General features: G+C 39.4%; 2 protein-coding genes across 4 annotated transcripts in view; both read left to right on the forward strand.

Annotated features, from left to right (window-relative positions):
• Positions 1-5,971: 5,971 nt before the first annotated feature.
• The window catches only part of LOC146469546 (uncharacterized), a 28,730-nt gene continuing 8,752 nt past the window's right edge, over positions 5,972-25,949 (forward strand). Inside the window, exons 1-2 of one of the 3 annotated variants that reach the window (XM_085123180.1) lie at positions 5,972-6,233; positions 12,604-16,953. In XM_085123180.1, the coding sequence (XP_084979306.1) occupies positions 6,179-6,233; positions 12,604-16,649 (4,101 nt within the window). In that variant the 5' untranslated portion in view covers positions 5,972-6,178 and the 3' untranslated portion in view covers positions 16,650-16,953. Of the gene's footprint in view, positions 6,234-7,989; positions 8,146-12,603; positions 16,954-25,949 lie in introns of those variants that run through there. The other 2 variants (XM_085123181.1, XM_085123179.1) reach the window with 2 other exon arrangements.
• On the forward strand, positions 20,133-25,868 carry LOC146469547 (uncharacterized). Its single transcript, XM_085123186.1, has 2 exons — positions 20,133-20,336; positions 24,111-25,868. Exons 1-2 carry the CDS (start codon positions 20,282-20,284, stop codon positions 25,439-25,441), a joined length of 1,386 nt encoding a protein of 461 aa, XP_084979312.1. The 5' UTR covers positions 20,133-20,281; the 3' UTR covers positions 25,442-25,868.

Below are 25,949 nucleotides of genomic sequence, written 5' to 3' on the forward strand. Positions count from 1 at the left end.
AAAATATCCAGCAAAGCCCGACCTTGTTTCCCTCTGTCTTGTGGTTTTAGAATATCGCTATTGAGGTTCGGGGGGGGGGGGGGGACTCTCCCCCCCCCCCTTCCCGTATTGAGGTCTCCCAAACATAACACACTACCTCGGTTTGAAATCGCTGCATCTAAAATTGTGCACATTTCGCTCGTAAACGTCTGGTTGTTTAATGACGTTGGTTTGTAAACATTTAGTGAAGACATAAGTCTTTGTTCAAGGTGGATGTCGACGAGTATTGCCTCCACTTCTTTGCTTTTTTTCTCACTTGACTCGAGGAAATGGATTTGCGAACAATTACAATAAATTAAAACACCTCCACCGCCATTCTTCTTCTTTTTGTTTTTTTTTTGTTTTTTTTTTTTCAAAGAACACTTTATTGAGTACTTCAGAACAGTACATTTCATTAATTATATTACCATATGACACTGCATTACAAAACAAAAAAGAAACATACTTAACTATAGTTACCTAAACAACAAACTAGCGAGACAACTTACAATACAGCTAACACCGGTACTAACAATTATACCGTTACTTGCAATACGATACTAATTACTTACAATACTTACATACTTACAATACGGTACTAACGATGTTCACAATACTTATGTTGCTTTTTAAAACTACAAACTTAAGCAACAAATTGCATAATTACAAATTACTTGCTGGCGTTTGCCAGCCTTGCAAAGCTATATAGCAAACATACAAAAAATTGAAATAAAATTAAAAGGCTCAAAGACGTATTTGCAACTTAGATTTGTATTTTTTAATTTGAAGGTGACTCTTTAATATAGCACAATAGGCTTCCCAGATATACTCTTCTTCTCTTCGTGACGCAGTATAGATGTAATATTTGGCTATAATTAAACAGAGGTTCAAGCCAAGACGACGAGAGAGATCTCTAGTGAACCCGTATATTATTTCTTGTTCTGATAAGGTAATTGAACTTAATTAGGGTTTTTCCCTTCCCCCAGAGGGAAAATTGAGTCCAAAAACTCTGTGCTAAAGGGCAAGTTACGAAAAGGTGTTTCAATGTTTATTTCTCGTTACAAAGGTGGCATTGCTCTTTTTAAACAGGCGAATCCCTGAAAAGAGTGGCATTAGTGGGTAAAATATGATGAATGATCTTAAACTGAAAGATAGCAAGTCTAATGTCTTTAGTAACTTTGAAGGGAATGCTGTAAGTAAGTCGTATCGATTCTTTGTCGACGTTAGCCTGTTTCATCCTCCTCTCTGCTGTAGGTCTTTCGAATTTCTTTTGCACAAACATTTGGTTTGCAACTTTGCAAGAAATTTTATCTGGAGAAATTTTGTTATTGTTATTTATTAATTAATCCATTCTTGAGGGATCGCGTGGCAAAGGCCATAATACTTCAGAAAGTTAGTCTTTAACTAAAATGTGGATACAAAGTCATTAAACGTTAAGAAAGAGTTGCATTTGAAAATATCGCTGACTTAATGCCAGCTTCATGCCACTTCTTGTAATAAACTGTGGATCCATTAATTTTAATAAACCTATTATTCCAGATAATTTCATCTCGTATTTGCTCTTTGGATTCAGGAGTAGAGCAAAGTAGTTTTTGCCAAGCTTCCAAGGATTCTCTATAAACATCAAGAGGTATATGGGCTCTTAGAAACTTCAGATCAAAATTGCATTCAAAAAGAAATCGGCCACCAACGTTGTTTAGATATGCGAGAGGAATGTGACTCCAGCTGGCAGCCGGATTAGTGCCATTTAATCGTTTTCATCCATGTGACTTTGAGGGCATTGTTAACGATTTCAAAGTCAGGCATGTTTAGTCCTCCTTTCCCTTTTGGACCTATCATAGTCGTATGCTTAATTTTCACTGTTTTGCCCCAGATAAAAGATTTGATAGCTTGATTGGCCGTAGTGACGAAAAACGATGGAAACGATAGCATAGAAGTGTTATAAATAAGTTTGGATAGTGCAAGAGTTTTCAGAATGGTTATACGACCGTATAATGTGAGCTTCCTAGGGTACCATATATTAAGTAGAGTTTTCATGGAAGTAAGCTTTTGTTCAAAATTTTTTTGATGAGAAACTTCTTCATTATAGGAAAAATGAATTCCAAGTGCGTAGACCGATTCAGAGGGCCATGTAATGTCGAAACGCTTTGTCTTTTTATTCCGACTGGCACCTAACCACATTCCTTCAGTTTTGCTTTTGTTTATTTCGAGATCAGAACACTTCTTGAATGCATCCAAACTCCACCGCCCTTCTTACTATCTTTATGATATCATTCGTATCCTTTGATCTGAAAATGATGCGTCTATCTTCGTTTCTTGAAGACACAAAATATCAAACGTTTCAATCCAGTCCTGAAGTTCACAGAATTTTCCGGCGAGAGTATTTATGTTCAAACTTTCGATAATGAAGTTTATTTGCACATCCGTGCCAGGTGTCGAAGATGTTGGTGCTCCCATCATTTTAAGTGCCCATGATTTGAAAGTTCGCTTGAATTAAACGAATCAAAGAATGAATCGCTAAGCTGTGGTAGGGAACATGTCAAACATGTCCATTGTTATACAAGAAAAATACTCTTTTCGAGGTAAAAGTTTCAACGTTGTTTTTATTGAATTTTGTCCTTATTCGGGATACTTTAATCATTAAAGATATTAAACAGTATTTCATTGCTGATAATTACAAATAATATTGCGGGTTTGAATGCCAATTTTTTAGTGTGTTAATCATTTCAGTTTGAGCTGTCCTGGCTAGTTCTGGACTCGTTTTGAGTCGTCACTCGATCGGGGAAAGACATTTTTGTTTTGACAATGCGGCACGGGAGTTGAAACTTTTTAATGATAATAAATTATTGTTGGTTATTCCTTTTCGTCGCAAATTTTCCATGAGACGAAGATACAAGGTAAAAATGCAACAGAAATAAAGTGGTTCATACAAATCGCTTGCATGTCGCGTCAAAAACAAACGTATCATCGTCATAAGATCAACATGACGGTCACAAGTTCTTAAGTCATGCAACTAAAATACTCAACTCATTAAGTAACCAAATAATGCAATTCACTTCATAACATAATTTAAAGAAGCTCTTTCCAGAAATTTCGTTGGATATCCACCAGATCTTTGATAGCGGGCAAATATTTAACAAGTATGCTGCAAAATCGCGCGGAATATAGCGAGTTGGCCGAGTTGGCTAAAACCAGGCGATATTCCGCAAGATTTCGCAGGATAATTACGCGGGATGCCCTGAGGGAAGAGCGCGTCTAAAAATTAGGCTGACATTTTTTTTTTCTTTTTTCGTCTCGGTGAAAATTGTTTACTTCTTTCTGCAAGGTTTGACGAATTTGTTTCAGCAGAGAGTACGCCGTCTGAATCAGTCGTTGCTCCAAAGTCGCTCCGGAGTCGAACTTAAATGAATTAGGTTCGGCACATGAGTGGAGCGGCGTCTGAAGCAGGCCAAAGAAGCAATAAAGCAAGAAAATGTTTCTTTAGTAACGAGCAGATTCAGTGATTTTGTGGCAAAAAATTCGAACTTTGCCATTTCGATTCGTTTAAAAATATAGCGCAATATGGCTTGTGATACTGAATGATTTGTTATTGAAGTATTGTATGTGATTGTAGAAATAGAGCAAACCAATTGATTCATGATTCAAAATATCATCATCAATTCTCTGCGTGCCAGTAGGCGCATAAGGCCGCATTCACAATATACATCAATTTATTTCGCCTGCAGCTTTGTTTAATTACTTGACTGACATCTTTAAATAGAAATTTGATATATAACACCAAGAGAAAATGTCAAACCACTTTCGAAACCTTCTTTTGTCTTTTTTTCGTTTAAACTGTGAAATTTTTCGCCGTTACTTTTTTTTATTTCTTTCTTTATTTGTCGTCGGAATACAAAATATTTACAATATCTAAAATATTAAAGTATGCGTACACTTGTCAGTCAAGAGGCGGTAGTCCTTGGTTTGTTACTGCATGTCTATCGCATGCTGTTGGGCTTCTGATCAGTACGCGAAAGAATGTGCATAACAGTTAAAAATGGTTCGCGCTACAATATGAAAATAATCTACACAATTAATTTACTATTCTGAAATTTTTTTTTCTAATTTTTTTTTTGTTTTTCCCGTCGAATTTTATTTCCCGTTACCCATTTTTTCTTTGTTATTATTATTATTATTATTATTATTATTATTATTATTATTATTATTTTAAACGTGTCGAATTTTTTTTGCCGTTTCTCGTTTTCTCGTTACTCGTTACTGCGTTACTCTGTTTAGTAACACCCACGGAAAACAAGGTTTACTTGTCTTCTTTGTGTTCAGTATAAAAGAGTGCTATTAATAGTTTGGTGTTCTTGCGAGGTCGTTACTTTTTGAAAGCGCTCTGCCATTTTTCTCCCCGACGCACAAATACTTACGAAATCGCTGGATATTCGTCATGTGCGGACGACGTATATTGAGTTCACCATGACCATTTTTGGGCAGTGTCACAATAGGTCTTATCACGGTTTTCGACGCCATTTTGACGAGTAGGCAAAAACCTCTTGAAATAACAGTGTTTACATGGTAATCCGATGTCAAATAATTTTCATAAAGCACCACTTCGACTGAAAATTCGTGAATTGGAAACTTTAGGCACTATATGCAAAGGATTTTACAGATTAAAACTGAGGAATGTAGCTGTGCTAGAAAGCATCTAGTTGCGTTTTGACATTTCCATATATTTTTCTGTATAGCTGAACCAGCCGTGAACTGCTAATAAAAATAGTTCGCGGGAAAAAAATACAGGGAAATGTATGGAAAGTTCAAAACACGACTGGACGCTTTCTGGTACAGCTACATCCCTCAATTTATGAATTTTTTCAGAGGCGATGTTTTATGAAAATTAATTGACATCGGATTTCCATACAAAGACTGTTATTTCAAGACGTGTTTAACTACTCGTCAAAATAGCGTCGAAAACCGTGATCAGGCCTATATGACATGACATGACATGATATCTTTCATTTGAATTGGGTAGCACCTTCAGCTAATATACGATGAACTTACTGTTAAGTTATCAACGGAGGCCCTATACACAAATAATATTATATGCTAAAAAGTCAATAAACTATAACTAAAATTATGATATGCAGAGAAAAACAAAACAAAAAAAATAATAATAATAATCAATAATAATAATAATAATAATAATAATAATAAGCTAATTCACAAATTGCGATTATACAAAATACAGCCATGATAATAAAACGACTTCTTCCTGCATTCCAGCTTAACACTAGGGACATATAAATGATGGCTTTGCCTTGTCGTCCTAGCTACAATATCTCTGTTAAAAGTGAAATACCTATTAACAAATTGAGGGGCAACGCTTTACCAATTTCAACACGTGCTTCTCGCGCCGTAACTCAAGAGTATCTGATAGTGAATGTATTTGATTGCTTCGTCAATACTTCATGTTCGCATAATTTTAATATATGGGTGGCACGCCTCTGAAGCCTCTCTAAATGATCTGCATTAACCCGGCCACAACAGCCCCAGACTAGATCACAATAGTAGAAGACCTGTAAAACGAAGGACTTGTATATGACGTTTTCAGTGTATATACTAACAGTACTAATGTTGTTTCTGACTCGACTGAGCACGCCTGGGCTCAGTTGCTCGAAGCATGGTTAGCGCTAACCCGGGTTAAATACCATAACAACCTATAGGTTTTAATACCTCTTAACCAATGGTTAGCGTTAACCATGCTTCGAGCAACTCAGCCCTGGACGTTTCCCTGCCTTACTGATAAGATATATACTTAACATGGGCGCTAAAGCTCAAGGCCTCGTCTAGTATAATGCCTAAATACCGGAATTTCCTTACACACGTTTAATACTATGCCCCTGCACGTTTACTGAGAAATTACGAGCTGTACATATGCTAGAGCTAGCTCCAAAAAGTACACATTCTATATCAATGACACGTAGTCAACAACGACCACAAGCAGTTATAATCAGCACAACAAACCCTTTCTGAACGATTAATTGTAACGACGCGTTGTAGAAAGAAAGCAAAGTTGTCGACGTTGTGTGGCCAGAAGATCGTTGTCCTGATTTTCTTTGCAGGGAAATCAGAGAAATTTATTGAGTTGATCACGGTCTGTTGCCAGTGCCCAATAATGGAGACATTTTTACATATTTTACTGTTCATTTTGTGTGTTTGTTGCTTTAAAGGTAAGTGTAACCGAAATTTTGTTGACAAGTCACACTGCTGCGAATGTTTCTAAAAGAATGGGTGAGGCAATTTACGGCAGCTAAAGCCCGCTGCACACTAGCCGATTTTTGTCGGCCGACGAAAAGTCTTCATTTGTCAACTAGTGTGCAGTGAATTCAGACAAGTCTGCGACAAGATCGGGGCTTGTGGGACGATATCTGACAGTGCTAGATCTCAAAACGTCGGGCCTTGTCAGCTAGTGTGCGGTGGACCAAGACAATAGGGACTTTACGCAACCATGACGCTAACGCCAACGAAAACGTCACTTGAAAATACAAGTTCGTGTTAGTTGTACTACTGTGCGCTTATTACAATTCGTTCAACTTCTACAGTGTGCCAGAACTATCCAGTAACAGAACTGGTGGGAACGCTCTTCTAGTTAGCACAGAGAATCAAAATTTACTGTCATGTGATCACGCTCTCCACAAAACCTTCAATTTGGGCATTTCACGCTGTTGTTTGGCCGAAGACGGCGACGAAACGTATCAAAATTTGTAATGCACGTGCACAGTATTGTTTAGCTCATTAAGCCTTTTCTTTATTGACGTTTTCGTTGCCGTCGGCGTCGTGTTTGCGTAAAGTCGCTAATTTGTCGGAGCTCGCGCGCGCCTCAACCAATTAAGAAATGTCATGAGAGTTACGTGGGCATTTTCCCAACATGGCGGAGATCGAAGGTGAGATCAGCACGGAGATCGATCAACGGACACCTGTAAAAGAGGACAAGCTTGTTGCAATAACGCGATTATTTCTTGAAAATTTTTTTTAGATAATCGGAAGTACTACCGACACCCAGTCGGATCTTCGTTCTCAAGCTCTTGAATTAGGTTGTTATATACACCCTGTCTTGTTAAATGATCTGCATTAACCCGGCCACAACAGCCTCAGACTTGATCACAATAGTTGAGGACCGGTAAAATGAAGGGCTTGTATAAGACGTTTTCAGTGTACATACTAATTGTAGCCACGAGAGTTAAAATTTTTTGTTTTTTCTTATTGCTGCGTAATCAATGCAAATATCTGTCATCACGTTTTATTTTAGTTTTTTTTTTTCAAGTTAGTTTCTCGGCGTCGCGTTACGTAATCGTTAATTGTTTAGTTCGTAATTTCATTAGGCCTATTCTTTTCGTTTCGAATTAGTATAAAAGTTTCGTTTTCCGCCCTTGTAAGCAGTTGTTGTTTATCCGGAGTTGCCGTACAGATCTTGTAAGTTATAGAGTTCTTGATAAAGAATGTGTACTTTTTGGAGCTAGCCCTCGCATATGTACAGCTTGTATTAAATTTCTCAGTGCAGGGTCATATTATTAAACGCGTATAGGGGAATTCCGGTATCTGAGCATTGTACTAGACGAGGCCTTTACATGCCTTGACCTTTAGCGCACATGTTAATTATCTCATCAGTAAAGCAGGGAAATGTCTAGGCATGCTGAGTCGAGTCAGAAACAACATTGAGTATATAATGGACACTCCAAGTACAGTTTGAAGTTCGTACTTTAATACTTTAACGCGATTCACTAGAAAAAATGTAACGAAAGAAAAATACAGAATTAATAAACGCGAAAAGAAAAAGTGAACGTACAACAATCGAACAAGAAATAAAACCAAAAATTCACAAACGAAAATATAACAACAACCACAAGCAGTTATAATCAGCAGAACAGACCCTAGTCTGAACGATTAATTGTATTAAACGACGCGTTGCAGAAAGAAATCAAATTAAAGTTGTCGACGTTGTGTGGCCAGAAGATCGTTATCCTGATGTTCGTTGGAAATTGCAACAATTTATTGAGTTGATCATGGTCAGTTGCCAGCGCCCAAATATGGAGACATTTTTCAATATTTTAGTGTTCATTTTGTGTGCTTGTTGCTTTAAAGGTAAGTGAAACCGAAATTTTGTTGACAATTCATTACATTACTGCGAATGTTTCTAAAAGAATGGGCGAAGCAATTTACGGCAGTTAAAGCCCGTCGCACAGTAGCCGATTTTTTTGTCGGCCAAGGAAAAATCTTCACTTGTCAGCTAGTGTGCGGTGAATTTAGATAAGCCTGCGACAAGATCGGGGCTTGTCGGGCGATACCTGACAGTGGTAGATCCCCGGGGAGGGGGGGGGGGGGAACTCCTCGGAATTCTCGGCAGGGGTGTGCCGCCCGGTTCTCCAAATCCCGGGAAATCCTGACCCTATTTCAGACCAAAACATGCCATTTTCCACACCCGTTTTGAGACCTGGTCTTTTAAAATCCATAACCATTTTCAGACCTGACTTGTAGCGTAATTAAGCTTCACATCAGTGCCGAAGTCAAGTATTGGTAAAATTCACCCGAAAATTTAGCTCGAATGATATATTTTAGATACTTCTCTTTCTCTACTATTCATTTGGAATTGAAAAGACAAATACGTTTATACTCTCTCGTGGGTCCCTTCAAAACTATACCCGATTTAAGACCATAATGGTCAAAATCTATACCCGTTTTCAGACCAAAACGGCTGAAAAACCATACTCTTAGGGGCGGCACATACCTATATAGCTTATATAGGGGAGTGCCCCCCCCCCGGGGGGGGGGGCTAGATCTCAAAACGTCTTGTCGGGCCTTGTCGGCTAGTGTGCCGTGGACCAAGACAATTTGTCGGGGCTCGCGCGCTCCTCGACCAATTAGGAAATGACAAGAGACACACGTAAACAAAGCGTCCTTACCAACATGGCGGAGATCGAAACTCAGATCAGCGCGGAGATCTTGCAATGGAGACCTGTAAAAGAGGACAAGCTTGTCTCTTTTACAGGTCTCCCGAGTATTTCTTGAAAATTTTCTTTAGATAATCGCAAGTACCGTACTTCCGATTATCTAAAGAAATACTCCCGTTATTGCAACAAGCTTGTCAAAGCTGGATAACCAGACAGGGTGTATATAAAAACCTAATTCACCCGGGGGGGTTACTTCCTTTTAAGAGGCTAATGGGGATGTGCCGCCGGATGGGGTCCCATTTTCAATACTGGATTGACTAGAATGGGGTCGCATTTTCGATTCAATAGAGTTACTAGCATGGGGTCGCACATTTTCGGATTTTTGGGGTGAGAAAATTCTATTAAGTGGGGATTCAAAATGGTCTCGGTTAAAATGTTCAGAAAGTTGTTGTTTGTTAAACAATCACCTCGCATTACATTCCGTTCTTGAAAGTAGATGCATAAATAGAAAGTGACTTAGTTAGGATCGTGAAAATTACATTTTCCCCAAAAGTGACTCAGATGGGGTCTACTGATAACTGGCCACAAAATAGACTATAATGGGGCAGGAGCTCTGAGAGGCCAGCGGCACATACCCAGCAAAACTTAACCCAAGTACCCCCCCCCCCCCCACCCCCTGGGCTAATTCAAGAGCTTGGGAACGAAGATCCGACTGGGCTTCGGTGACCGAAGCCCAGATCTTCGTTCCCAAGCTCTTGAATTAGGTTGTTATATACACCCTGTCTGGTTATCCAGCTTTTAACCCATGTTGTTCTTGTGCTGCTCTTACGACGCATCTTTATCATCCGTAAAGAAACAAGGTAAACAAAGCAAGTTTTGAAATTTCGCCGCGTCCGCGGAATAGGTGCCATCTTGATTTTGGATGACTCGGCCCCAAGCCTCAACGTGGTTAGTTGCGACAAAAAATCGGCTTGTGTGCGTTAAGCTGATCATAGTTACTTGAGCTGAATGCCCGGCAAATATTAACCCTATTTGACCCCGACAAAAATTCCGCAGTTCTACGACAAAAAAATCGGCCGGTGTGTGGCAGCCATAATTCTGCAGTATTTTGTGTGTACTTACTGGCAAGGACTTGCTCAGTTTTGATTTCCACAACAGTACTCTAACAGCGGCAACGCTTGGATAAATGTTCGGCATCATGTCTGACTACCGGGCCCGCTTCCGGGTTTCTTTTAATACACTGCTGATACCAAGTTGAAAGACCCTTCCACGACAATTTCCGAAGATCTACTGACACTTCAGCATTACTGGAAAGAGCACATTGAACCTAAAAAAAATTAAAAAACGATTGAAATTGATGTCAATCATACTACTGAATTTCGAAAATGTGGCCTTGTTGTCAAGTCGGGAAAACTTGCTCTCAGCATAAAAACATCCGGTAAAATTCTTAAACGTTGTGGAGTTACATTAATTGATGTTAGTTTACAAGATATGACCCTCAAACGAGGCCACTTTATTATAATATAAAGGCGCTCTTTCCAAAGGCTTCGTTGGATAATCACGAGATGTATAAAAGCGGACAAATATTCAGAATACCCGGGGCATTTTATCACCTACTGAATCATAACACAATCAATAACACGTACTAAATCCACGTAATCAACAACCACAGTTATAATCAGCATAAGGGTCCAGCCGTGTTTTGAACTTTCCATACATTTCTCTGTATAGCGAACCAGCCATGAACTGCTACTAAAAATAGTTCGCGGGAAAAAAATACAGGGAAATGTATGGAAAGTTCAAAACACGACTGGACGCTTTCTGGCACAGCTACATCCCTCCAATTTTTTTCTTAAAATCCTTTCCCTAGTTCCAAACTTGGTTTCCAATTCATTAATTTTTTAGAAGCGATGTTTTGTGACAATTATTTGACATCGGATTCCCATACAAACACTGTTATTTCAGACGTGTTTGCCTACTCGTCAAAATAGCGTCGAAAGCCGTGATAAGGTTTATTGACGACGAGAAAATAATCTAATGAGTTTTCGACCATAGATATTCGATTAGTGGGATAAATAAACTTTATAAAGATAATTTTCTTATTTTCATATGATTAGTATGTCAAGCAATACGATTTTCCAAAGGTTTGGTTACAAGTTGAGGGCACTTGCATATTTTCACAAGAGCTAAACTCGCAGAAAACTCGCTTGCATTTTCCGAGGAAACGAAACGTTTCAATTTACATCGCTTAGCAACTATCGAAAATTTCAAATAATAAAGTTTTCAAAACGTATGAAACTACCGTTCTAGGATTCATGGAAAGCAAATTTTGAATTTTCAAAGTTTAAGATGTATGCAATCAAATTATGCGCGTGATGGCGAAAAGTGAAAACACGACCGGATGTGCTAAGTTGAAACCAATGTAGTAAATAGAAATGTTTCCTACACTTTGCCATTCTAAATTTCTCTGAATAATACACGTACACTTCCTTACCTTTATTTTCGTGCAAGAATCATGATTTTTCGACAATTCTAGCCAGAGATATGATTTAATTGCAATGCGAGATCTTAAACAAATAGTGCTTCACACGCGACTATATAATCTAATGAGTCTTCGGCAATGAATATTTTTTTAGTGCGTTAAATTAGCTTTATAAAAATAGTTTTCTTATTTTTATACGATTAATATGTAGAGAGATATGATTTTTCAAAGATTCGGTTACAAGTTAACGACATAAGCATATTTTCACAAGAGCGCTACCGGACCTCGCATAAAACTCGCTTGCCTTTTTCGAAGAAAAATAACATTTCAATTCAGGTAACTCAGAAATGTCTCTAAGCACTTTTGCGCGAACTATTTTCAATCATCAAATGCTCGAATGAAGAGTATGGTGATTCCCACTATCTATGCAGTCTTTAACACGCCCCACAAGCTCGTCGCGTTTACCGCTTAATTTCAATCCGGCTCTCCACTTTAATCACGGTTTCAGCTGCTCCACAGTATATTCCTTCGGTTCTTTTTCAAATACAGAACTAGGAACGCCATCATCGTCTGTTAGAACCGTCAAATATCGAAGCGAACTGACCGCCATTCAGAAAACGGCAGTTGTTAGGACTATGTTTGTCTGAGTCACGAGGAGGGTCTGAAATTTCATGACGTCATTAGTGCAAAGCGCTATTAAAATGAAACTAACATCTTTTAGGGCCTTTTTTTTCGTTTAGATATGTCAAGTAATTTGTAAAATATGTATATTCTTTTGCCAGTTTACCGTTATATTCTATTTGCACCTTAAACTCCTTAAATCTCCTCAGTAGCAAAGGTCCGTTCCGTCTGCAAATTTCGTGTTATTCTTCGTCTGGACTCAGGTATCTTCCTCGTTTTTTTTTTTAAGCGTGAACACCATTTATTTCCTTCATTGTTTAAAAAAACCGTATTAAACTGCGCTTACAACTACTTCAAATACTTAAAACGAATTGCCTCGCTTTAAAACGGAAGCTTATGGGCGCCATCTGACATTCCAGTTGTAAAAATCCGACATGTAGCGTTCCCTATTAATATAAACTGTATACTACTAAGATATATTGGAGTCCCACAAAATTAGCCCCAACAAAAAGTTATAGTTTCAATAATGTTGTGTTCTTTTTTCCGCAGTGGTTGACAGTAAAGAAATTTATGTTTCGCGTTATTACGGCAACGATTCGCCTTCTTGTGGAAAGACGATTCACATGGCCTGTAAAACAATTGCTCTTGCTACAACGCACGCGCATTGGAATGACACCATTTACATCGATGGCACTGAGACATCACGTGATCCATACCCTTGTTCGACGATGACGTCATATCCGGGGGGAATTTACGTCAGTGGAAGCTTGATTCTCGAAAGCTTTGGTAAAGATGAGGTATTTCTCAAGTGCTCTTCCCAAAAGCAGACGATTTTTGATGGTAGATACGTCTCCGGGAAAGTACTCATTCGCCTCAAAGGACTAACGTTCATTAATAGTTATGTTACTGTTCAGAAATGTTCATTGTATATAGAAAGGTGTGTCTTCAAAGATACCGATTCTTTTCCAAACGCTACGGCAATCATCAATTTTGAGTCCTTTGGAGAGCGATTTTCTCTGGCGATTATTAAGTCCAAATTTAGCAACAATGGTGTTTCATGCATCCGTGTCGTCGGGAGTAAGCTCAAGATCGAAGTTCATGACACTGTATTCATTAACAACACTGCCAAAAGAAAAGATGGAACAGTAGTTGACGAGGCCGTTTTTATGGTTCTGTTACCAACCAAAGACTTTGGATATCCCAGCTGCTTTATCACATTAGACAACACATCGTTCATAAGTAACACAGTGCCCTATGGAGGGAGTCTTAACATCCTAGCAAGCTCGGTAATTTCTACAAACATGCGAAAGAAACATCACAGGGACAGAAAAGACAATAGTTTCTTTTTACAGTCATTCTTTTATAACAAACAGTGCACCAGTCAATCAGCAAAGGAGCATATTTTCATGAATGTGACTGATGGAACGTTTTTAAATAATATTGGCAGAGCTATTACTCTGAGTGGTGTACGCATCGCAAACGTTTCCATTGTTAAATGTGTTTTTGCCAATAATAGTGCTACATTAGTGGGTAGCACCTTATTGTTTGAAGGATTGTCAAGGATGACATTGAGAGTTCGAAGTGTTTTGTTTCTAGGAAACATTCTACACGAACACAATTTCAGGACCGTCGGAGTCTGTGATGGGGGTGTCTTAGCGCTTTGCACAATTGAGGAGGAAGGCTACCATAACGTTCTTTTGGAAAAAGTTCATTTTATTTCCAACAAAGCAGCAATGGGCTCGTCGACGTTGTACGTGGTAGGGCATCGTCTGGATATTACGATTGTAGATTCTTCTTTTGTTGGTAATTCACATGGCGAAAGTTACTATTACCTCTGGGTCATCCTTTTAATTGAATCTGACATACTCAATTTCACAATGATTGGAACTGTTATTTCTGGAAATTATGCGAAGCCTCGGCCTACTTTGCTTTTCTCAAGAGAACTGCCGATTCAATTTATCGTGAGCAGTTCTGATGTGGCTCAGATGAACATTACTGGTTTACAGTACAAGAACAACAACGGTGGAGGAATCTACTTAAAACTGGGATCAGCTGAAACTGTTCCCGGTCTTTTTTCAACTTTATTCTTGAAAGACTCGTGCTTTGAAAACAACGAGCATTTTTCAATGAATGTATTTTCTGGGAAAGTCACAACGCTACAGATCAGCCGATTACTATTTAGAGGAAACACTTTTTTAAATTCTACCCTACAGTGCTTCGGAATGTTTTTACTCCATCTATCAGCCGAAGGCCGGAACCAGCTTACATTAGAGGACACTACGTTTGACAACAATACGAATCTACCGGGAAGGATTGTATTCATCCAATTGCCACTTGACAAAAGGGACATTTTTACGTGTAGCAGTCCAAAATGGAGTTACAAAAACTTCGTGAGATTTACCAAAGTGCGGCTTTCTAAAAATTACCACCCTCATTCCACTGCATTGGAATTACATAACGGAAGAAACATCCTAAGCGACTGCCAATTTAGTAACAATTTCGGGAGAGGCATTGGTACTAACCTTTTCATAGGAGAGGGTTCTGCCAGTCTTGAGCTCATCAACACGTCTTTTGAGTTAACACAAAGTTGGCCAGTAAACTCCTATTATAAAACACAGTTACCTCCTTTCCGAGGATTCATGTACGTTGGCAGTGCAGGACCTATTATACTACAGGACATAAATCTTTCAGTTGATGAATTTCAAGACATTGATTCGTATTTAATAGTCACAGGGTCAAGTAATGCATCTATCGACAACAATTCAGTCATTCAATGTCCTGTTGGAACACTGAGTAAGTTTATGAACTACTCCCATCCTTATCTTGTTGGCACGGAACTCTGTCAAGGTTACTTATTCAATACGAAGACGCAGTCCTTTACTTTCTCTTGCACAAGATGCTCAGCTGGATTCTACAGTATTGACCCATATGAAAAAAAATGTCGACCTTGTCCATATGGCGGAAACTGCACAAGTAAGATTGCAGCCAGACCTACATTCTGGGGATTTCCTTCACTGTCAGATCGTGGATCAGTCATCTTCCAACACTGTCCAGTCGACTACTGCTGTCCCTATCGAAACATCAGCTGCCCATATAACAACGACAACTATCTTTCAAGCGGATGTGCTGGAAACCGCATCGGTGTCCTGTGCGGAAAATGTAAGCCTAATTTCACAGAAACACTTTTTTCCGCACAATGTCGAGCGAGTGAAGGCTGCGCAGATTACTGGTTCTGGCCTGTTGCGTTGTTCTACACCTTGGCGTTTGCCTTCTTCCTTCTTTGGAAGAATCGCATCACATGTTATGTTATGAAACTTTTACCATGGAGGCGATCAACCCAAGGCGGACAATCTTCTGGCGACTTGGTATCGGATGGTGGCGGATACATAAAAGTAATTTTCTACTTTTATCAAGTTGCCAGCTTAGTCTTTGTTTTTACAGACATCGAGATCCACTTGATGGAAAAGTACTTATTGGTCCCAGTAATCGGCTGGTTCAATTTCAAGCCCATTGGCTCAGACGAAGGTCTGGTTTGCCCAATTCGCGGACTTACGGTGGCTTCAAAACTGTTTCTACAGGCCTTCCAGGTCATTGCTGTCTTATTTGGTATCGGCATTATTTATCTCCTACATGGAGCTCTCAGGAAATATCGCAAACGATCACCGTCCTTTCCTTCTGCTGATCGGTACCTAGCTGCCACAGTCGATTGTTTGTTACTGGGTTATTCAACGCTGGCAACAACAACTCTCAAAGCTTTGAACTGTGTCCCTATCCAGACAAGCTCTCGCTTCTTTTACGATGGCAACATCCAATGTTGGCAGTGGTGGCAAAAACTGTGCGGTGTTGTCATCTGTGTTTTCATTGTTCCGTTTGTTTTTGTTCTGTTTCGTGGATCTAAATTACTCCACAGAAAAGAAATATCAGCAAAGCTGTTTCTCTATGCTTGCCTGATTCCCTTGCCGTTCGCCGTTCGTTGGATGATTTCATGCAAGAAGATTCCCAACAGTGAAACAGACGACAGTTATGATAATAGTGAGCGGCTGCCATTGCTTCCTGCGGATCGCTCCATCAGAAGGCAATCCATCACTGGTCCAGTACAAGATGTCATTTATAGTCCTTTCAAGAAACCTGATGACAGGGAGGGTTCTGGAGCTGTGTACTGGGAAAGTGTTCTTATTGGCCGTCGTCTAGTGCTGATATCCCTCCACACTTTTATCGTGTTTCCTTTCATTAGGATGGTTTGTCTGAGTGTCGCGTGCGCCTTAATCCTTTCACACCATATATGGAAAAAGCCTTTCAAAGATATCCGTGTCAATCATGGAGAAACAGCCTCGTTAACAGCTCTACTCGTTTTGGCAGTAGTCAACATGGCCGAATTTGCATTGGCTATCAATGGCGGGATTTTCTCGAAGCAGGAACGCGCCTGTTTAATGGTGTTACGCGTTGTTGAAGTTATCATTCTGGGAACAGTTCCTTTTCTGTGTGTGCTTATCTTTTTTATTGCTGTTCTGTGGCAGTTGATAAAACTTTGCAAATTGTGTTGGGTAAGCGTTTGTAGATTGATTGTTAAAACTTGGTTTTCACTAGCGACGTAAGCACAGACGCAAGTCCAAGGGCAAGCATATCATGAGAATGCTTATTTCACCGTGAAAACGGCTTCGACGCAAGCATAAGCACAAGCGCAAGCACAAGGATCAAATGTTTTTCCTTTTCTTTTTCTTGCGTCGCGTTCGGTTTCACTTGAAATAAAGCTCTTATGCTTGTGCTTGTGCCTATGCTTGCGTCGCTAGTGGAAACCAGGCTGAATTAGAAGCGAAATGGCCGATAAAGGGACTTTAACAATTATAAAACATATACAGTTGAACTTTATAGTGAAGTGTTGACCCTCTATAAAGTGAAGTTTGACCTCTATTAATTAAATGGTCACCTGCTTTAAATAAGCAAAGGCGGCTACCCTTGTTTTGTCTGAACGAGCTGTTTCTGTTGTTTTGATTTGGCCCGGTTTGTTCAAAGAGTGGATAATTTTATTCAGCTATTCAACTGATACAATGATATAATTGAAGTACATTTTACTCGCTTGATGAATCGACCCTAAACTCGTTCCCAGGATCTCTCCTCTTCCCATCCACATGAGCGGGAGACTGGGGACGGGAAGAGGAGAAGACCCTAGGAAGGAGGTTGCAACCGAGCCTTGTTTTTAATCGTCACTTTGTAAAAGAAAACTACTCAAATGAATAAGACAAAGAGAAAAAAAATTGAATTTCTAACGACCTCCGTACTGACTGTTTGCACTTTAAATATTTTTTTTTAGTTCGTTTCTATACTATCTTCTTGTTTGTCATACTATTTTATCGTTGCTGTAGTGATTGCTAGGGGTTTTTTGTGTATAAAGTTTATATTAAGTTACTGTCGGGAAGAAGAACAGACGTGCGTGACGTAAAAACATTGCATGATAAAATGTTAATTAGAAAAATAATTAAATGAATGTCAAAAAATATATCACATGTTACGATAATAAGATTAAGTTAGTGACACAACAAAACAGATTGCACAATTGTAAAGTCTGAGAAATGTACTGCATCACCCCAATAATGTCACTGCACGCATCTACTAAACTATATTAGGAAAATAAACGTGTGTAATTTTGGGATAAGAATTAAATTTGGGAGCATTACAATAGTGTGGGCTTGGATTTTACTGTGGTCTTGAGTGTAGGGAAAGTACTTGTTGTGCAAATAGAACCGGAACTTAGTACAATTGTAGCATAACAACATGAAAATAACGATTTACTAAAAAAATACTCCACTTACCTCAAAAATATGACAGGATATAGTTTCAGTAGGTCACAGCGTCATTTTTGATGATTTGTTACTGCGTGTGAAAACTTGCCCATGAGCGAGTTTGATATTGTTTTGACATGTGATTTTATACCGTGTTTACATGAATGGAGGCTTCACTTCAACAGACGTGATTGTGACGCCCAGGTGACGCCATATTGGATTGGATATCGAAGACTGCGCATGCGCTACTCGTTCTGGACTCCCAGGAAAGTGATATCATACTGGAGCGAACAGCCGTACCGCGTTTACATGACATTGGAATGAGTTTTCGTACCGGAATGAAAATTTCGCCCCGGTACAGTTACCGGGGTGAACTCGTAACGGTATGACTCGCTCTGGTACGAGATTTTGTGCTGGTATCATGTAAACGAATACAGAGCCACAAGAGGGAACTGGAGTTAACTCGTACTGGAATGAAATTCGCACCGGTATCATGTAAACACCCTCCTAAGACACCGCAGCCGTAAAACTGAATTGAACTCTTCAAAGTCCGTCAGGACAACCATCAGCCGAAAAAAAATTGTCTTTCATAAGCCACCATCGTGTTGACCTTCCACTACGATAAAAAATAAGATTGCGTTACAGAAACGCGCGCACAAATAGACGTGTTCTGGTGGGGGTGGGGAGGAAATAAAAATGTCACGGACCTAGTAAGATGCTGCGAAAGCGTTAGCCATATGCATGCATCGCCTATCGGGGGTTACAAATTAAACCCCTTTCTCGGAATAATGGAACATGGCTAGTGACTTTGCAGGGAAACGTTGAGAAATTTGTGTAGGTTAAAGTTTTTCTGGCGTTGGGCACAGTAGAAAATACCATCTGTAAATTTATATTTGGTCTCTTATTTAGATGGGTACCTTTACCAACGAGATCAAAACATTTTGTGGTAGTTCGGACAGCCAAAAAGAAAACGCGAATGACCAGAAGACACCGTCAGACGTTTCCCCACCATACAGTATTTTCTTCTTACATTTTGCGCAAATTCCCTGTTAACTTGGACGACAATTTCGACCTTGAGCGGCTTTCGACGCGGGGCTTTCAGTCATCAAAATAAGAAGTTGTCGTCTAGTTTCACTGTAGGTTAGGTCAATGGAAGGAGTTAGGAGACAACGCACCTGATAGTGCTTTATTTAAGCCAACTTATTCGTTGAGTCCATTTTACGTCCTTCAGTTTTTTGTCCCGTAATGATGGTAAATCCATGCACTTTACGAAACTCATTAAAAATATATGATTTTGATTAAATTCCGATTAAATTAACATAAAGTTTACAGCTGGTCGATCGAACGAGCGAGTGAAATTCCGTACACGTCACGATAACTCATTCATTGCGCATGCGGTAATTCACGAGTAAAAAAACTGTCATTTTATTTTTCGTAAGTAACATCCGATAAAAACCTTAACTTTCAGAATTTTCTTTTTATCACGAACTCGCGTGTCTCTACTGAAACGGGACCCGAAGCTCTGCGCGACATCGCACTAGTTTGCTGACGAGATTGACGGAAGATAAAATGATAACTGCTAATGTGGGATAAATTGGCCACAAAGTGACGCTTTTATTTCACCCGACATCAAGAACATCGATATAATAAACATCACACAATCTCTTAAGCAAAGGTGGGATTAAATATCGGCAAAGAGCCGAGTCATATTAAAAGGCAACAAAAGCCTAAAAAGAAAGGCCAGAGCATGGGGAGGGGGCAAGAAAAATAATTCTTCTACAGTACCGGAAATCTGCGTTCCCTGACCGTGAAATCAGCCTTGCTCTTTTTTTTAGATTATTTGCTTTACAATTTTTTTGCCGATTTGATCCTTCACTACAGGATCCGGTACTTTTATTTCGTCACGGTGGTCCTTGCAAACACAGTTTATCACTGTTTAACAGGATGGGAATGAAGGCAAGAAGGACCACGAGATAAATTGATCTTGCCTATAACCTCGGTGTTATTAGATCTGACCTCATTTCATTGGCTTAAGTTCTATGATTGACAATGCTCCGTGCCCCATGCAACGGCACACCTAAATACTTAACTATGACGGGCCTCGAGATAAAATCATATTATGCTTATGTCATAATGTTGGCCTATTTTTAACGTTTGACTGTGTATACCTGTAAGGCTGATACCGGTAATCGTAAGAACAATTTACCACCGTCCTACAGCCCATCCTTTCCCCACCCTTCCCCCGATCCTCCTCCGAAATTCCTCGAAAGTTATTGGTAGTCCTCAGATTCCTGGGCACTCCGAGAACAACCGTAGCACACTAAGGAAGTCGATCAGTTGATTTGAATAACCACTGTGTCGTTGCCGTCAATGGTTGTTGTGATGTTCTATGGAAATCGCTAAAAAAATTTTATTGAGTTCATCATAGTCACTTGCCGTGCCTAAAAATGGACACATCCGTCAATATTTTAGCGTTCATTTTGTGCGTTTGTTGTTTTAAAGGTAAGTGAAACCGAAAGTTTGTTGATAAAATCCTTGCATTACTGCGAATATTACCAGAGAAAGGGTGAAGCAATTTACGGCAGTTAATTCCGCTGTATTGTGTGTGCACTTATACTTGCTCATGGAAGTTTTGATTTCCACAACAGTAGTCTAACAGTGGCAAAGCACTGATAAATGTTTGATAGTCACCATGTCTGACTACCGGGCCCGCTTCCGGGTTCCTTTAAATTAGTACACTGATAGCACGTTGAAAGACCCTTCCACGTCGATTCACGAAGATTTACTGATACTTTGGCATTACTGGAATGACCATATTAAACCTAACAAAAGGATTGAAATTGACGTCTCATACTACGGGACATTTTACGGCGTTTTACGCAAAGGGCACGAACTTGCTCCAAGCATAAAAACATCTGTAGACTTCTTAAACTTTGTGGAGTTACGTTGATGTTATATTACAATATATGACCCTCAAACGAGGCCATTTAATTATAATACAAAAGCGCTCTTTCCAGAGGTTTCGTTGGATAATCACGAGATGCCGGATGAAAGCGGGAAAATATTCAGAATTACCGGGGCATTTTATCATCTACTGAATCATGATTAACCACTATAATAACAGTTATAATCAGCACAATCAACCCTTTCGGAACGAATAAATTGTATTCACATGTTGTAGAAACAAAGCAAAGTCTTGTACGTTAATTATTTGACCAGATAACGCACAAAAATATGTATCACGTCATTCTGCCGTCAGCCCCGACCTGTTTTGATCGATAGTAGGTAACGTTATGCCAAACTGTCGTGTTGACGGAAATGATTCTCAAAGAATCGGAGATCCTCTCTCCTCCGCAGAGGTTCGATGGGGCGTTATTTGTATCCGCTGAATGAAGTGAGTGAAGGCGCAAAAGCTGAGAGGGTTGACTTGGCGGCGAACCTCTGCCAGAAGCATGTCGTTTTCTTGTACATCCTTGTCGTTTTCTTGTACATTGATAGATTTCTCGGTCATCTCTAAATTTGACAGTTTCATTCTTGGCGGAAGTCAGCATTTACTTTGTCTCTACAGTTTGCGGTCGTTAATTTTAAGGTGAGATTTCACAATTTCTAGAAAAAAGCAAAATCGTTTGTATTCGAAGCCCCCCTTGAAACCTGTGGAGAGTGGACTTAGTAAATTTCGCTTCGTGAAAGTCAACAATAGTCACGAACAAATAATTGCTTTTTCTAGGCTCGAAAGGCCTTTTGGCCTTTTATAACCTTATTTTAAAGACAGTTGTTTCATCACAGTACATAACAAGCTTCCCGTGAGAACTAAATGCTAATTAAATCACCGAAAGATTATTAAAACTTCTTCTGATTAAACTTGTTTACAAGATAAAAATATCAAGTTTGGTCGTTTCGGAGTATAGAAAAAAAATACGCTTTAATTAAAACATTAAGCGTCCTTGCTCTAGTCTCTTTTAAGACCGAATCGACAGTTTTTGTTTGGTTTCAGCTGGCAGACGTTTCCTCAATAAATCATTTCTTTGCATGCACTCTTTTATCTCCACACGATCGCCGCTCGTGTATAATAAACTTGAATTTCATTCTTGTAGTGATGATTCAAGGCATCACAGCAAAATAAAAGCGTTTTCTAAACAGTCATCATGAGATAAACAAACTTTCCCCGATTTCTAAGCATGTAGGTAAGTTTTCGTGAGTAAATCTCCCACATCGCGCAACATGACAATTTCACAAACACCCGCCATTTTCATGACATAAGTACGCACACCACCCTAGTTACAAAATGACTCCCCCGGATCGCAGCCATATTGGGCGTGGTTTCTGGCAGAGGCTCCCGCCGTTGCCTTCCACGGAATTTTACGCCTGCACTCCCTTTTCTCAGCGGAGCCTCTGCGGAGGAGAGAGTCGGAGATCTGAAACCGCAAAGGTCCATTGCGGCTCACTGACTCGTAAAAACTCAAGAAACTACTGTAATTAAAAAAAAAAAAAAATGAAACTAAAATCTTTAAAGGCCTTTTTTTTTGGTTTCTTTTGATATGTTCAGTAAGTTTTTAAAACATAATTTTTTAATACCGGTTTACCGTTATATTCTACTTACAACTTAAATCCTTAATTCCTCTAAGTATCAATGGTCATTTTAGTTTCCGTAAGTAACATCCTATAAAAACCTTAACTATCAGAATTTTCTTATTTTTAACGTTTGACCGTGTATACCTGTAACGCTGATACTGGTAACTGTTAGAACAATTTACTACCGTCCTACACCCGCTCCTTTCCCCACCCTTCCCCCGATCCTCCTCCGAAATTCCTCGAAAGATATCGATAGTCCTCAGATTCCTCAGTGGGCATTCCGAGAACAACCGTAGCACACTGAGGAAGTCGATCAGTTGATTTGAATAACCACTGTGTCGTTGATCATAAATTCTACAACTTGAATCGGAGTAATTTATCTACACTAGTTGGAACTGATTCCATGAATTCTACCAGAAATAGCATTTATTCAAGCTTAAACTGCGGTAATAAGTACATCCTTTGCTCTATAAAATCAGATGTAGTTAATAAAAAATTCTTTCAGTAACAGCATTATAATTCATCACTCACAAGAAAATACAAATACATTCTTCTTGTTAATAGTAATCTGTTTATTTACATGTAATTCGCGAAGCACAATATTGAATATCTATTTGGTCACCGATTTCCTGTGAATAAATATATTGTTTTCGATCACAATCAGCGCTCTGAGCTCAATATTTTTCGTTTAACTACGTCTAATTAAAGTCAACGACATATGGACAAACTAAGATGAAAAGTACCTTCGAATTATATTCACACGCGCCTTGCTTCAGTCCGTTGGTATTTCTGTACACTTCGCCTGCTTACATTCTATTGCCAAAAATTCTTGGTATTTCATTTGGCAATACTAAAATTGATCTTTTTTTGCATTTCACCCCATTTGGAGCTCTATTAAAAGGCGTAAAGCCAGCGATACTTCTGTTCTAATCACCATGCCTGTTTAGGTTTTAACTCAAGCGTACCCCATCGTCATCATAGTCCGGAAAGGTGAAAACGTAAGAATTAAAGCCCGGGGATTATAAAAAGCATTCGTATGACAAATGTCGTTTTCCCCTGTATTTCATTCTGATTGCAAGAAATGCAATTCTATCTGGTGGTTACTTTTGCCTCACTATATCTCTGTATCTATCTATTTGGTAGCCTGCGAGCAAGCTCTCTTGGGGGTGGGGGGCGGGGAGCGGGAGGGAGAAAGAGGATCCACACCCAAGAGAGCTTGCTCGCAGGCTATCTATTTGGGGGAATTGGCGATGCTGGAGGTTATCACTGTTAAAAGATTGTAGGCTTTACGCACCACACAGTCAAATATGGCCAGAGTATAAGCTGGAAACAGCTTCTTGTTTTACAAGGAAAGACCATCAAACCGGGCCATTTTATTACAATATAAAGGCGCTCTTTCCAGAGGTTTCGTTGGATAATCACGAGATGTACGAACGCCGGAAAATATTCAGAATGCCCTGGACATTAATTTTACCCCTGAAACATAAAACAATCAATGACACGTATTAAATCCACATAATCAACAACCTTGAAAACGATCCACCAGTTATGGAAGGTTATGGGCGCCATCCGACATTCCAGTTGTGAAAATCCGACAAGGAGCGTCCAGTACCTTTATATTACTGAAATATATTGGAGTCCCACAAGGTTGGGGCAAGAAACAATTACACTTTTAATAATTTTGTTTTCTTTCTTTTTCGGCAGTGGTTGACAGTAAAGAAATTTATGTTTCGCGTTATCATGGCAACGATTCGCCTCCTTGTGGAGAGACGATTCCTATGGCCTGTAAGACAATTGCTCTAGCCATTACGCAGGCGCATTGGAATGACACCATCCACATCGATGGCACTGAGACATTACGTGATCCATACCCTTGTTCGTCGATGACGTCATATCCGAAGGGAATTTACGTCAATAGAAGCTTGACTCTCGAAAGGTTTGGCGAAGATGAGGTATTTCTCAAGTGCTCTTCCCAAAAGCAGATGATTTTTGATGGTAGATACGTCTCCGGGAAAGTAATCATTCGCCTCAAAGGACTAACGTTCATTAATAGTTATGTTACTGTTCAGAAATGTACATTTTATATAGAAAGTTGTGTCTTCAAAAATGCCGTTTCTTTCCCAAACGCTACGGCTATCATCAATTTTGAGTCGTTTGAAGAGCGATTTTTTCTGGCAATAAATAAGTCCAATTTTAGCAACAACGATGTTCCATGCATCCGTGTCGTCGGGAGTAAGCTCAAGATCGAAGTTCATGACACTGTATTCATAAACAACACTGCCAATAGAAAAAGTGTAACAGCAGTTGATGAGGCCGTTTTTATGGTACTGTTACCAACCAAAGACTTTGAATATCCCAGCTGCTTTATCACATTAGACAACACATCGTTCATAAGTAACACAGCGCTCTATGGAGGGAGTCTTAACATCCTAGCAAGCTCGGTAATTTCTACAAACAGGCGAAAGAAGAAGCGTTACAGCGACAGAAGAGACAAGAACATCTTCTTAAAGCCATTCTACAACAAAAAGCAGTGCGTAAGTGAATCATCAAGGAGGCAAATTTTCATGAATGTGACTGATGGAACGTTTTTACATAACATTGGAGGAGCTATTACTCTAAGTGATGTACGCATCGCAAACGTTTCCATTGCCAGATGTGTTTTCGCTAATAATAGTGCTACATTAGTGCGTGGCACCTTATTGTTTGAAGATTACGTGGAATTATTTTTAAGGCTCATAGACAGCAATTTTACTAACAACAATGCCAGAAATAAAGGATATGCCGTCTGTTTAATTAGGGGCTCGTCAAGGATGACATTGAGAGTTCGAAGTGTCTTGTTTCTAGGAAACGTTCTACACGAACCCGATTTCAGCACTGCCGGAGTCTATGATGGGGGTGTCTTGGCACTTTTAACGGCAGAACAGGAGAGCTACCATAACATTCTTTTGGAAAAGTTCATTTTATTTCCAACAAAGCAGCAAGCGGCTCGTCGACGTTGTTCGCGCGAGGGTATTGTCTGGACATTACGATTGTAGATTCTTCTTTTGTTGGTAATTCACAGGACGAAAGTTACTATTACAACTGGCAAATCCTTGCTATTTACTCTTTTATACTCAATTTCACAATGATTGGAACTGTTATTTCTGGAAATTATGCGAAGCCTCGGCCTAGTCCGTTTTTATCAAAAGGACAGCCGACTCAATTTATCGTGGCGGGTGTTTACGCGGCTCAGATGAACATTACCGGTTTACAGTACAAGAACCACAACGGCGGAATCTACTTAATACTGGGATCACCTAAAACTGATCCCGGTCCTTTTTCAACTTTATTCTTGAAAGACTCGTGCTTCGAAAACAACGAGTATTTTTCAATGAATGTATTTTCTGGGAAAATCAAAACGCTACAGATGAGACGATTACTATTTAGAGGAAACACTTTTTTAAATTCTACCCTACAGTGCTTTGGAATTAATCTCGTACCCCGATCTCAGTCGTCGGTTCGGGAATGTCGAAATGTGAGATCTGGTAAAGTTCGATATAACGC

The sequence above is a fragment of the Pavona decussata genome, unplaced genomic scaffold, assembly GCF_977016875.1.
Source record: "Pavona decussata unplaced genomic scaffold, jaPavDecu1.1 SCAFFOLD_122, whole genome shotgun sequence".
In the NCBI taxonomy this organism is placed as follows: domain Eukaryota; kingdom Metazoa; phylum Cnidaria; class Anthozoa; order Scleractinia; family Agariciidae; genus Pavona; species Pavona decussata.

Bases quoted from the DNA above. Each gene is read 5' to 3' on its own strand.
- LOC146469547 (XM_085123186.1), top strand. From the start codon at position 20,282: ATGGACACATCCGTCAATATTTTAGCGTTCATTTTGTGCGTTTGTTGT. The intron at 20,337-24,110 runs GTAAGTGAAACC...CTTTTTCGGCAG, and splicing joins GTGCGTTTGTTGTTTTAAAG to TGGTTGACAGTAAAGAAATT.